This window comes from Vidua chalybeata, chromosome 34 (assembly GCF_026979565.1).
Source record: "Vidua chalybeata isolate OUT-0048 chromosome 34, bVidCha1 merged haplotype, whole genome shotgun sequence".
Classification (NCBI taxonomy): Eukaryota; Metazoa; Chordata; class Aves; order Passeriformes; family Viduidae; genus Vidua; species Vidua chalybeata.
In genome coordinates, this window is record NC_071563.1 from 199,941 (window position 1) to 213,277 (window position 13,337).

The 13,337-nt window shown below is 65.8% G+C and overlaps 1 protein-coding gene across 1 annotated transcript; it reads right to left on the bottom strand.

Moving 5' to 3' along the window:
- Positions 1 to 591: 591 nt before the first annotated feature.
- On the bottom strand, positions 592 to 10,888 carry LOC128802201 (cathepsin D-like). Its single transcript, XM_053968462.1, has 8 exons — positions 10,695 to 10,888; positions 9,600 to 9,723; positions 8,441 to 8,559; positions 7,540 to 7,739; positions 5,349 to 5,471; positions 4,332 to 4,497; positions 3,348 to 3,446; positions 592 to 1,883 (listed from the first exon to the last, which is right to left on the bottom strand). Exons 1-8 carry the CDS (start codon positions 10,698 to 10,700, stop codon positions 1,722 to 1,724), a joined length of 999 nt encoding a protein of 332 aa, XP_053824437.1. The 5' UTR covers positions 10,701 to 10,888; the 3' UTR covers positions 592 to 1,721.
- Between the last annotated feature and the right edge of the window lie 2,449 nt (positions 10,889 to 13,337).

The following is a 13,337-nucleotide window of genomic DNA, read 5'->3' on the forward strand; positions in this document are numbered from 1 at the left end:
CCCACACTGAGGGGAGGGCACGCCCACCGTGAGGGGAGGGCACGCCCACCGTGAGGGGAAAAGCCCGCCTTTATGGAAGCCACGCCCACCGTGAGGGGAGGGCACGCCCACCGTGAGGGGAGGGCACGCCCGCCGTGAGGGGAAAAGCCCGCCTTTATGGAAGCCACGCCCACCGTGAGGGGAGGGCACGCCCACCGTGAGGGGGAAAGCCCAAATTTATTGAAACCACGCCCACCGTGAGGGGAGGGCACGCCCACCCCGTGGGGGAAAGCCCAAATTTATGGAAATCACGCCCACCGTGAGCGATGGGCACGCCCAATCTGAGGGGGAAAAGCCCGCCTTTATGGAAGCCACGCCCACTGTGAGGTGAGGGCACGCCCACTCTGAGGGGGAAACCCCAAATTTATTGAAATCACGCCCACCGTGAGGGCAGGACACACCCACCGTGAGGTGAAAAGCCCAAATTTATGGAGACCGCGCCCACCGTGAGGGCAGGACACGCCCACCGTGAGGTGAAAAGCCCAAATTTATGGAGACCACGCCCACCGCGAGGGGAGGACACGCCCACACAAACGGAAAGGCCCACCTTGATTGAAGCCACGCCCACCGTGCCGGAAAAGACACACCCACAAACGAGGCGGGGAAGCCCACCGAGGGAGACCACGCCCATTTATCTGACACCACGCCCACGCAGGTGTCGAGAGCCCGCCCACTGGAATAGCCCCACCCCTAAGAGGCGAAGCCACGCCCATTTAGACTGGGGGGATGGGGGGCAGGGGGAGCTCGGGGTTACTGGGAGCACTGGGAGGAAAACGTCACAGGGGTCTGGGGGCTTCTGGGATCTACTGGGATGAACTGGGACTGGGGAGGGGTCTCCACGCCCGGGGGGTCGTCCGAGGGAGGAGCCAGGACCAGGATCCCCCAAACCAGCGGCTTTATTGGAGACCCCCCCGCAAAAGGGGACCCCGACATCCAGGGGGTCCCGGAGAGGAGCCAGGTGACCCTGGGGTGACCCCGGGGTGACACCAGCAGGGTCCCAGGGTTGGGTGACCTTGAAGGACGCAGGTGTCCAGGAGGGTCACCTGAGGGGGGGGGGGGGGGGGGGTGACATCCAGGGCGTCCCCAAGGTCCTCTTGGGTTGGGTGGTCCCAGGGAGGACTCAGCCAGCCGGGGGTCACCGAGGTGTCCCCGAGGTGGCTGTCACCTGGGGTCACCCTGGTGTTGGGTGGTCCCGAGGTGTCCCCGAGGTGGCTGTCACTTGGGGACACCCAGGTGTCCAGGTGCAGTGTCACCAGGGGACACTCCGGTGTTGGGTGATCCCGAGGTGTCCCCGGGGTGGCTGTCACTTGGGGACACCCAGGTGTCGGGTGGTCCCCGGTGTCCCCGAGGTGGCTGTCACTTGGGGACCCCCAGGTGTTGGGTGGTCCCGAGGTGTCCCCGAGGTGGCTGTCACTTGGGGACACCCAGGTGTCCAGGTGCAGTGTCACTTGGGGACACCCAGGTGTCGGGTGGTCCCAAGGTGTCCCCAAGGTGGCTGTCACTTGGGGTCACCCTGGTGTTGGGTGGTCCCCGGTGTCCCCAAGGTGGCTGTCACCTGGGGTCACCCCGGTGTCCAGGTGCTCCCAGGGAGGACCCGCGTGTCCCAGTGGTCCCCAGCGTGTCCCAGTCATCCGGAGGTGTCCCCGGGGTGTCCCGGCGGTGTCCCGGGTGTCCCCGGGGTGTCACTTGCTGCGTGCCAGCCCCACGCGGTCGTGGTCGCGGTCGAAGACGGCGTAGTGGCCGGCGAGGAAAACGTCCCCGAGGATCCAGAGGGGCCCCGAGGGAACGGGCACGTCCAGGCCCATGAAGCCACTGATGCACACGGGGGAGCCCAGCTGGGACACCTGGGGGGACAGGGACACGGCGGGTGACAAGGGGGGACACGGGGACAAACCTGGGGACAGGGAGGAGGGTGGGGACCTGGGGACATGATGGACACGGGGACTTGGGGACAAGGGGGACAGAGTGAGGGGGTGACAAGGGGACAAACCTGGGGACAGGGAGGAGGGTGGGGACCTGGAATTGGGACACGAGGGACAGAGAGACTTGAGGACAGCATTATGGGGGTGACAAGGGGACAAACCTGGGGACAGGGAGGAGTGTGGGGACCTGGGAATGGGGACATGAGGGACACGGGGACTTGGGGACATGGGGGACAGAGTGAGGGGGTGACAAGGGGACATGGGGGACAAGGAGGAGGGTGAGGACCTGGGGATATGATGGACATGGGGACTTGGGGACAAAGGGACAAAGCTAGGGACAGGGAGGAGGGTGGGGACCTGGCAGTGGGGACATGATGGACATGGGGGACTTGGGGACAAAGGGACAAACCTGGGGACACAGAGGAGGGTGGGGACCTGGGAATGGGGACATGAGGGACACGGGGACTTGGGGACAAAGGGACTTGGGGACAGCGTGAGGGGAGTGACAAGGGGACATGGGGGACAAGGAGGAGGGTGGGGAACGGGGACTTGGGGACAAGGGGACAAACAAGCAGGAGGGTGGGGACATGAGGGACACGGGGACTTGGGGACAAGGGGACAGGGATGAAGGTAGGGATGGGGATGTGGGGACAGGGACGTGAGGGCAAGGGGACAAAAGACAGGGACATGGGGACATGGGGACAGCAAGGATGGGGGGAACTCAGGGGGACACATGAGGGAAAATGGGACAGGGGTGACACAGAGGACAGAGGTGACACAGAGGCGATAGGGGTGACATGAGAACAGGGGTGACACAGAGGGGACACAGGGGTGACACAGGGGCGACACAGAGGGGATGGGGGTGACATAGAGAGGACACAGGGGTGACACAGGGGTGACACAGAGGGGACAGGGGTGACACAGGGGTGACACAGAGATGACACAGAGGGGATGGGGGTGACATGAGAACAGGGGTGACACAGAGGGGACACAGGTGACACAGAGAGGACAGAGGTGACACAGGGGTGACACAGGGGTGACACAGAGGGGACAGGGGTGACACAGAGGTGACACAGGGGTGACACAGGGGTGACACAGAGGGGATGGGGGTGACATAGAGAGGACACAGGGGTGACACAAGGGTGACACAGAGGGGACAGGGGTGACACAGGGGTGACACAGAGGGGACACGGAGGGGACACAGGTGACACGGAGGTGACACAGAGGAGACACAGGGGTGACAGAGGTGACACAGGTGACACAGGGGTGACACAGAGGGGACACGGAGGGGACACGGGTGACACGGAGGTGACACAGAGGAGACACAGGGGTGACAGAGGTGACACAGGTGACACGGAGGGGACACGGAGGGGGCGGGGGTCCCACCTTGAGCACGTACTGCTGGGGGCTGAGCGTGAACCCTTTCCCGCTCAGGACGAAGGTGACGTTGGGCAGGGACGGGACCTTGTCACAATCCATCGTGTACTGGGGGAGGGGACACCGGCCTGACGACACGACCCCCACCCACAGGGGACCCCCGGATGTCACCCACCCCTCCCCTCCCCCCCCGCGAGGACACTCAGGGACCCCCACCCGAAGGGGACACTCAGGGACCCCCACCCAGGGGGTCCGAGGGGGTCGTGGGGGACACTCGGGGACCCCCACCCTAAGGGGACACTCAGGGACCCCCACCCTAAGGGGACATGGGGGATCGCGGGGGACAATCAGGGACCCCCAATGCCCCCCACCCGAATGGGACTGGGGGGACACTCAGGGACCCCCAATTGCTCCACCCGGGGGTCTGGGGGACACTCGGGGACACCCAGGGACCCCCAGTGCCCCCACCCGGGGGTCTGGGGGACACCCAGGGACACCCAGGGACCCCCGCTGCCCCCACCCGGGGGTCCGGGATGGGACTGGGGGACACTCGGGGACATCCAGGGACCCCCCAATGCCCTCAGACGGTGGTCTGGGGGGGTCGTTGGGACACTCGAGGACACCCAGGAACCCTCAATTCCCCCATCCGGAGGTCCGGGGGGTCGTTTGGGACACCCAGGGACCCCCAATATCCCCACCCGGGGGTCTGGGGGACACTCGGGGACACCCAGGGACCCCCAATGCCCCCACCCGGGGGTCCGGGGGGTCGTGGGGGACACCCAGGGACCCCCAATTGCTCCACCCGGGGGTCGGGGGGACACTCGGGGACACCCAGGGACCCCCAATTGCTCCACCCGGGGGTCGGGGGGACACTCGGGGACACCCAGGGACCCCCAATGCCCCCACCCGGGAGTCCGGGATGGTCTGGGGGACACCCAGGGACCCCCGCTGCTCCCACCCGGGGGTCGGGGCGGGGGTCGTGGGGGTCCGTACCTGCCCCTCCTCGGTGCGGAACCCCCCCAGCGCCCGGTGCAGCGCGTCCACCTCGGCGCTGGGCCCGGTGATCAGCGACGTCCCCGTGTCCACGATGGCCTCGCAGCCCCCCCTGCACAGGGGGGGGTCCCGGCACCCCACGACCCCCGGATCCCCCACGGACAGCCTGGGGGGAGGGGCACGGGGGGCGCTCAGAGGGGTCGGGGGGCATTTTGGGGGGGGTTTGGGGCAGTTTGAGGGGCCAGGGGGCACTTGGGGGGGGTCAGGGGGCATTTAGAGGGGTCAGGGGGCACTTAGGGGGGCTTTGGGGACACTCAGAGGGGTCAGGGGGCACTTGGGGGGCTCAGGGGGCATTTAGGGGGGTCAGGGGGCATTTAGGGGGGTTTGGGGGCAGTTTGAGGGGTCAGGGGGCATTTGGGGGGGTTTGGGGGCAGTTAAAGGAGTCGGGGGGCAGTTAAAGGTGTCAGGGGCAATTAAAGGGGTCGGGGGGCAGTTAAAGGGGTCGGGGGGCAGTTAAAGGGTCGGAAGATATTTGGGGGAGATCAGGAGGAATTTGGGGCATCTCAAAGGAATTCTGGGGTGGTTTGGGGGATCCAGGGGGATTTGGAGGGGGGGGGGGATTTTGGGAGGGTCCGAGGGGAATTTGGGAAGATCTTGGGGAATTTGGGGGGGGGGGGGTTCTGGGATGGCTCAGGGGGGATTTGGGGGGGTCTTGGGGAATCTGGGGGAGCGGATTTTGGGAGGTTTCAGGGGGATTTTGGGGGCGGGGGTCTTTGGGAATTTGGGGGAGAGGATTTTGGGAGGGTCCAGTGGGAATTTGGGGGGGGGGTCTTGGGGAATTCGGTGGGGGGGGGGGACTTTGGGGTGGTTCAGGGGGGATTTGGGGAAGTCTTGGGGAATTTGGGGAGATTCTGGGAGGGTTCAGGGGAATTTTTTTGGGGGGGGGTTGTCTTGGGGAATTTAGGGGAGGGGATTTTGGGGTGATTTGGGGGCGGGGGGTTTTGTGGGGTGTCTCACCTGTCCATGTGCACCTGCCAGTAGCTCTTTCGGGACACGGGGATGTACTCCAGGGGTCCCTCGAAGTGCTGCTCGTTGATGCCCCCCAAAAGCAGCTCCCCCCCGTCGCCCTCCGAGGCCCCGCTGCACCCCACGGGCAGAGTGGGGGGCGTCAGGGGGGGATTTGGGGGTCCCAGAGGGGATTTTGGGGGCCCCATGGGTGTCCCACAGGGGATTTCAGGGGGGATTTGGGGGTCCCACAGGGGATTTCAGGGGGGATTTGGGGGTCCCGGGGGTCCCAGAGGGGATTTGGGGGGTCCTAGGAGAGATTTCAGGGGGGATTTGGGGGTCCCAGAGGGGATTTGGGGGTCCCATGGGTGTCCCACAGGGGATTTCAGGGGGGATTTGGAGGTCCCAGAGGGGATTTTGGGGGTCCCATGGGTGTCCCACAGGGGATTTCAGGGGGGATTTGGGGGTCCCGGGGGTCCCAGAGGGGATTTTGGGGGTCCTATGGGTGTCCCACAGGGGATTTCAGGGGGGATTTGGGGGTCCCAGAGGGGATTTGGGGGTCCCATGGGTGTCCCAGAGGGGATTTCAGGGGGGATTTGGGGGTCCCAGAGGGGATTTTGGGGGTCCCATGGGTGTCCCAGAGGGGATTTGGGGGGGTCCCAGAGGGGATTTGGGGGTCCCAGAGGGGATTTGGGGGTCCTGGTGGGTCCCAGAGGGGATTTCAGGGGGGATTTGGGGGTCCCAGAGGGGATTTTGGGGGTCCTGGTGGGTCCCAGAGGGGATTTCAGGGGGGATTTGGGGGTCCCAGAGGTGATTTGGGGGTCCTGGTGGGTCCCAGAGGGGATTTCAGGGGGGATTTGGGGGTCCCAGAGGGGATTTTGGGGGTCCCATGGGTGTCCCAGAGGGGATTTCAGGGGGATTTGGGGGTCCCGGGGGTCCCAGAGGGGATTTGGGGGGGTCCTAGGAGAGATTTCAGGGGGGATTTGGGTGTCCCAGAGGGGATTTGGGGGTCCTGGTGGATCCCAGAGGGGATTTCAGGGGGGATTTGGGGGTCCCGGGGGTCCCAGAGGGGATTTGGGGGGGTCCTAGGAGAGATTTCAGGGGGGATTTGGGGGTCCCAGAGGGGATTTGGGGGTCCTGGTGGGTCCCAGAGGGGATTTCAGGGGGGATTTGGGGGTCCCAGAGGGGATTTTGGGGGGTCCCATGGGTGTCCCAGAGGGGATTTCAGGGGGGATTTGGGGGTCCCAGAGGGGATTTGGGGGTCCCATGGGTGTCCCAGAGGGGATTTCAGGGGGGATTTGGGGGTCCCAGAGGGGATTTTGGGGGTCCTGGTGGGTCCCAGAGGGGATTTCAGGGGGGATTTGGGGGTCCCAGAGGGGATTTTGGGGGGTCCCATGGGTGTCCCAGAGGGGATTTCAGGGGGGATTTGGGGGTCCCGGGGGTCCCAGAGGGGATTTGGGGGTCCCGGGGGTCCCAGAGGGGATTTGGGGGGGTCCTAGGAGAGATTTCAGGGGGATTTGGGGGTCCCAGAGGGGATTTGGGGGTCCTGGTGGGTCCCAGAGGGGATTTCAGGGGGATTTGGGGGTCCCAGAGGGGATTTTGGGGGTCCTGGTGGGTCCCAGAGGGGATTTCAGGGGGGATTTGGGGGTCCCAGAGGGGATTTTGGGGGGTCCCATGGGTGTCCCAGAGGGGATTTCAGGGGGGATTTGGGGGTCCCAGAGGGGATTTTGGGGGTCCCAGAGGGGATTTGGGGGTCCCAGAGGGGATTTTGGGGGTACCATGGGTGTCCCAGAGGGGATTTCAGGGGGGATTTGGGGGTCCCGGGGGTCCCAGAGGGGATTTGGGGGTCCCGGGGGTCCCAGAGGGGATTTTGGGGGTCCCATGGGTGTCCCAGAGGGGATTTCAGGGGGGATTTCGGGGTCCCAGAGGGGATTTGGGGGTCCCAGAGGGGATTTGGGGGTCCTGGTGGGTCCCAGAGGGGATTTCAGGGGGGATTTGGGGATCCCAGAGGGGATTTTGGGGGGTCCTATGGGTGTCCCAGAGGGGATTTCAGGGGGGATTTGGGGGTCCCAGAGGGGATTTTGGGGGTCCTGGTGGGTCCCAGAGGGGATTTCAGGGGGGATTTGGGGGTCCCAGAGGGGATTTTGGGGGGTCCTATGGGTGTCCCAGAGGGGATTTGGGGGGATTTGGCGTGCCCCCGTACCTGCGCAGGTAGAAGGAGAAGACGTTGTTGCGGAAGAGCCCCTGCTCCATCATGTTGTCGAAGACGGGCCGCGCGGGGCCGGCCGCGGCGCCGGGGTACGCCATGCCCAGCACGCCGTCGAAGCGCGCGGCCGCGAACGCCATCCCGGGCAGGGCCACGGCCTCGGCGAACGTCTGGTTGGCCACCGAGATGTTGGACACCTGCGTGGGGACGGGGACAGTGACACAGGGACAGTGACACAGGGACAGTGACAGTGACACAGGGACAGTGACACAGGGACAAAGAGACAGTGACAGTGACACAGGGACAGTGACAGTGACACAGGGACAGTGACACAGGGACAAAGAGACAGTGACATCGCCATGGCCACCGAGATGTTGGACAGCTGCGTGGGGACGGGGACAGTGACACAGGGACAGTGACACAGGGACAGGGACAGTGACACGGTGACACCACCTTGGCCAATGTCTGGTTTAACCCCACCCCCTCATTATCTTCTCATTGACCACGCCCCCACCGTGAGCGTGTCGGTGCTCAGGGAGCCCCAGGACCCCTCCCCAGGACCCCTCCCCAGGACCCCTCCCCAGGGACCCCAGCCCACCGTGAGCATGTCGGTGCTCAGGAACCCCCCAGGACCCCTCCCCAGGACCCCTCCCCAGGACCCCTCCCCAGGGACCCCAGCCCACCGTGAGCGTGTCGGTGCTCAGGAACCCCCCAGGACCCCTCCCCAGGACCCCTCCCCAGGGACCCCAGCCCACCGTGAGCGTGTCGGTGCTCAGGAACCCCCCAGGACCCCTCCCCAGGACCCCTGCCCAGGGACCCCAGCCCACCATGAGCGTGTCGGTGCTCAGGGAGCCCCAGGACCCCTCCCCAGGACCCCTCCCCAGGGACCCCAGCCCACCGTGAGCGTGTCGGTGCTCAGGAAGCCCCAGAGGCTGCCGCTGCCGTAGCTGATGGCGAAGGTGGTGCCGTTGGCGCGGTGGGTGCACGACAGCAGGGGCTGGTAGTGGCGGTGGAGCCCTGCGGGGACACGCCCACTCGCCTCAGACCACGCCCACTCGCCTCAGACCACGCCCATTCACCAGAGCCTGCTCCCACACAGGCCCCGCCCCCCAGACCACGCCCCTGTCAAAGCCCCGCCCCTCCCAGTCCAAGCAAAGCACTCGAGGCTCCGCCCTAACCACACCCTTCCCCAGACCACGCCCCTCAGCCCTAAACCACGCCCGCTTTCCCACCCACACTCTATCAAACATTAAGCACGCCCATTTCATTCTGCCACGCCCTGCTAGGTCCCACCCACACCCCAAACCACACCCCTGCACCCTGCCACGCCCTGCTAGGCCACACCCACCACCAAAACCACACCCTTTCTATCCTGCCATGCCCCGCCCATCACCCAAAAAATGAGCACTCCATGCTGCCACGCCTTCCTAGGCCCCACCCACCATCCAAAACACACTTATTCCATCCTGCCACGCCCTGAGAAGCCCCGCCCACCACCATATCACACCTGTTCCACATTGCCACGCCCTATTAGGCCCCGCCCTCTGCCCAAAACACACCAGCCCCACCCTGCCACGCCCTGCTAGGCCCCGCCCACCACCAAACCACGCCTGTTCCACCCTGCCACGCCCTGCTAGGCCCCTCCCATCACCCAAAGCACACCTTTTCTTCCTGGCTGGGTCCCGCCCACTGCCCAAACCACACCCATTCCCCACTGCCACGCCCTGCTAGGCCCCACCCATTGCCCAAACCACACCCTTTCCACCCTGCCAAGTCCCACCCACCACCCGAACCACGCCCTTTCCACCCTGCCAGGCCCCGCCCACCGCCCAAACCACACCCGTTCCATCCTGCCACACCCTGAGACGCCCCGCCCACCACCGAACCACACCCTTTCCATCCTACCAGACCCCGCCCACTGCCCAAACCACGCCCTTTCCCCAATCCTAAGCCCCGCCCAGCACCCAAACCACGCCCTTTCTGCCCTGCCAGGCCCCGCCCAGCACCCAAGCCACGCCCCGTGCGGTTGCCCCGCCCCGTCAGGCCCCGCCCCTCACAGCAGGCCAGGTAGAGCAGGCAGCAGCGGGACGAGGGCACCCAGAGGTCGGCGGAGCCGGTGTCGAACACGACGCGGAAATCCTGGCGCGGCGTCCCCAGGGACACGGTGCCGTAGTACTGCGCCTGGGGGGGGGGGGGGGGGGGCACGCACGGTGTCACCGCGGTGTCCCCAAGGCCCCTGGGACCCCCCTGTGACACCAGAACCCCCCCACTCCGGTGTCCCCAAGGTGCTGCGACCCCCCCGTGACACCAGAACCCCCCCATTCCAGTGTCCCCAAGATTCCTGGACGCCCCCCATGTCCCCAAGGTCCCTGGGACCCCCACCCAATGTCACTGTCCCCCACCCTCCCAATGTCCCCAATGTCCCTGTGACCCTCCCCAATGTCCCTGTCCCCCACCCCCCCCAATTTCCCCAAGGCCACTGTGCCCCCTCCCACAATGTCCCCAAGGTCCCTGTGCCCCCCTCAATGTCCCCATGTCCCTGTCCCCACCTCCCTGATGTCCCCAAGGTCCCTGGGACCCCCCGTGACACCATAACCCCCCCATTCCGGTGTCCCAAGGTCCCTGGGACCCCCCCATGTCACTGTCCCCCACCCCCCCAATGTCCCCAAGGCCACTGTGCCCCCCCACAATGTCCCCAGGGTCCCTGTGCCCCCCCACAATGTCCCCAATGTCCCTGTCCCCCACCCCCCCAATGTCCCCAAGGCCACTGTGCCCCTCCCCCAATGTCCCCAATGTCCCTGTCCCCCACCCCCCCAGTGTCCCCAAGGCCACTGTGCCCCTCCCCCAATGTCCCCAATGTCCCTGTCCCCCACCCCCCCAATGTCCCCAAGGCCCCTGTGACCCCCCTCAATGTCCCTGTCCCCTGCCCCCCCAATGTCCCCAAGGCCCCTGTGACCCCCCCAATGTCCCCAAGGTCCCTGTGCCCCTCCCCCGATGTCCCCAAGGTCCCTGTGCCCCCCCCAATGTCCCTGTCCCCACCCCCCCGATGTCCCCAAGGTCCCTGTGACCCCCCCCGATGTCCCCAAGGCCCCTCCCCCTCCTGTCCCCCCCCCGGGGGTCCCTGTCCCCCCCCCCGCCCCTCCCCCACTCACGTTCATGTAGTTGTGGAGCCGCGCGGGCGCCGCCGCCCCTCCCCCACTGCGGCTGCGGGGGCCCCCCCCGCTCCCCCAAAATTTGGGGGGCACCCAGGGCCCCCTCTCCAGGGGGATGCTGCGGGGGAGAGGAAGCTCATTAGTGAGCTTAATGGCACTAATTATGCTAATGAAGAGCTGCCAGCGCGGCGCTGAGCGGGGCGGGGGGGGGGCAGGGCTGGGTGAATTAAGGAGGTTAATTAATGAGGTTAATTAATGAGGTTAATTAATGAGGGGCTCCCTCGGGGCTCCATGGGCTTGGAAGGGTTAATGGGGGGGGTCCCCAAATTCCGGGGTCACCCCCGGGGTCAGAGGTCACGGGGGGGGGGGTCACGCCCTGAGGGTGGGGCCGGGGCCGAGCGGGTCCGACCGGCTCCCGCCCCCGCCTGGGAGGGAGCGGGAACCCCAAAATCCACCTGGGAGGGACCCAGGAACCCCAAAACCCCTCCCAAAATCCACCTGGGGGCATCCGGGAACCCCAAAATCCACCTGGGAGGGACCCAGGAACCCCAAAACCCCTCCCAAAATCCACCCGGGGGCATCCGGGAACCCCAAAATCCAGCTGGGGGTATCGGGGAACCCCAAAACCCCTCCCAAAATCCACCCGAGGCATTCGGGAACCCCAAAATCCACCTGGAGCATCCAGGAACCCCAAAACCCCTCCCAAAATCCACCCGGGGGCATCCGGGAACCCCAAAATCCACCTGGGAGGGACCCAGGAACCCGAAAACCCCTCCCAAAATCCACCCGGGGGCATCCGGGAACCCCAAAATCCACCTGGAGCATCCAGGAACCCCAAAACCCCTCCCAAAATCCACCTGGGGGCATCAGGTTACCCCAAAATCCACCTGAGCGCGAACCCCAAAACCTCTCTCAAAATCCACCGGGGGGGAGGGGTCCAGGATACCTGGACCCCCCCCCAAATTAACCCCCCAAACCCCACCTGGGGGCATCCAGGAACCCCCCAAACCCCACCTGGGGGCATCCAGGTGTCCAAGAACCCCCCCAAACCCCCACCTGAGAAGACACAGGTGTTCAAAGACCCCCCCCAGATCCACCCCCCAGGTACCTGGGACCCCCCCCAAAACACCGCCCAGGTATCCGGGACCCCCCCAACTCCCCCCAGGTATCCGGGACCCCCCCCCAAAACACCGCCCAGGTATCCGGGACCCCCCCAAACTCCCCCAGGTACCGGGACCCCCCCCCCCAAACTCCCCCCAGGTATCCGGGACCCCCCCCCAAACTCCCCCCAGGTATCCGGGACCCCCCCCAAACTCCCCCCAGGTATCCGGGACCCCCCAAAAACACCCCCCAGGTATCCGGGACCCCCCCAAACTCCCCCCAGGACCCCCCCCCGGTCTCTCACCGCAGCATCGCTCCCGCTCCAGCCACGAGCAGCAGGAGGGGCCCGATCGCGGGACCCCCGACGGCCGCCCTGAGCCCCCCCATGGCCGCCCTGAGCCCCCCCGTGGCCACCTTGAGCCCCCCCGTGGCCACTCTGAGCCCCCCCGCCCCGCGCGCGCGGGGGAACCCCCTCAGGCCCCGCCCACAGACACGCCCCTTCCCCAAACCACGCCCCATTCCATTGACTGCAACGGGGGAACCCCATCAGGCCACGCCCCCTTTGCTTTGTGGAGCCACGCCCACATTGAGTGTAAATGGAGTGGTGAGCCACGCCCACTCAGGAGCCACGCCCCTCATTGAGCAAAAGGGACTCGGCAGCCACGCCCCCCTTCAGGCACCGCCCCATTTCAAACCATAAATGGTTTAACCACGCCCCCTCACGAAGCCACGCCCCGTGGTGACGCAATTGCGGGGGCGGGGGTGACTCAGGGGGCGCGGGAACCCCAAAACCGCCCCCACATCCGGGGGGGGCCCCCCGAAATTCCCGCCAAAACATAAATTTGGGGGGGCCCCTAAAACCACCCCGTAATCAGGAGAGGCCCCCTAAATTTTGGGGTGGTTCTAAGGGGGAGCCTTCAAACTGACCCACATAATTTGGGGGGTCCAAAATCACCCCGAAATTTGGGGAGGGGGCTCTGGACTGCCCCATAACTCGGGGGAACCCCCCCCACCCAAAATTAACCCATTTTGGGGATCCCAAAATTGTTCCCTGCGTGGGGGGGGGGGCTGAAAGCACCCCAAAAATGGAGGGGGTCCCAAAATCAGCCCAAAACTGGAATCCCCCCCCCCAAATCAACCCATGGGGGACCCCAAATTCCCCCGGAACTGAGCCCCCCCCCAAAAACGAACCCATGGGGGGGGGTCTGAAACTGCCCCACAACTGAGACCCCCCCCAAATTGGTGGTGACCCCAAACTCGGCCCATAATTTGGGGGGGGTGAGACCCCAAATTTCCCCATAATTTGGGGTGGGGGGGACCCCAAATTTCCCCATAACTGAGCCCCCCCCCCCCCAAAACCAACCCATGGGGGGGGGGGGGTCTGAAAGTGCCCTACAACTGAGACCCCCCCCCCCCCAAATTCGGGGGAGGGGGGTGGTGACCCCAAACTCGTTCCATAATTTGGGAGGGGGGTGTGACCCCAATCCCTCCCCATAATTTGGGGCGGGGGGGACCCCCAAAATCTCAGCCGGGGGGGGGGGG

Coding starts and splice junctions, on each gene's coding strand:
- LOC128802201 (XM_053968462.1), bottom strand. Junction 3,447..4,331: donor TCCGCACCGAGGAGGGGCAG/GTACGGACCCCC, acceptor CCCCTCCCCCAG/TACACGATGGATTGTGACAA. Junction 1,884..3,347: donor CCCAGCAGTACGTGCTCAAG/GTGGGACCCCCG, acceptor CTGTCCCCCCAG/GTGTCCCAGCTGGGCTCCCC.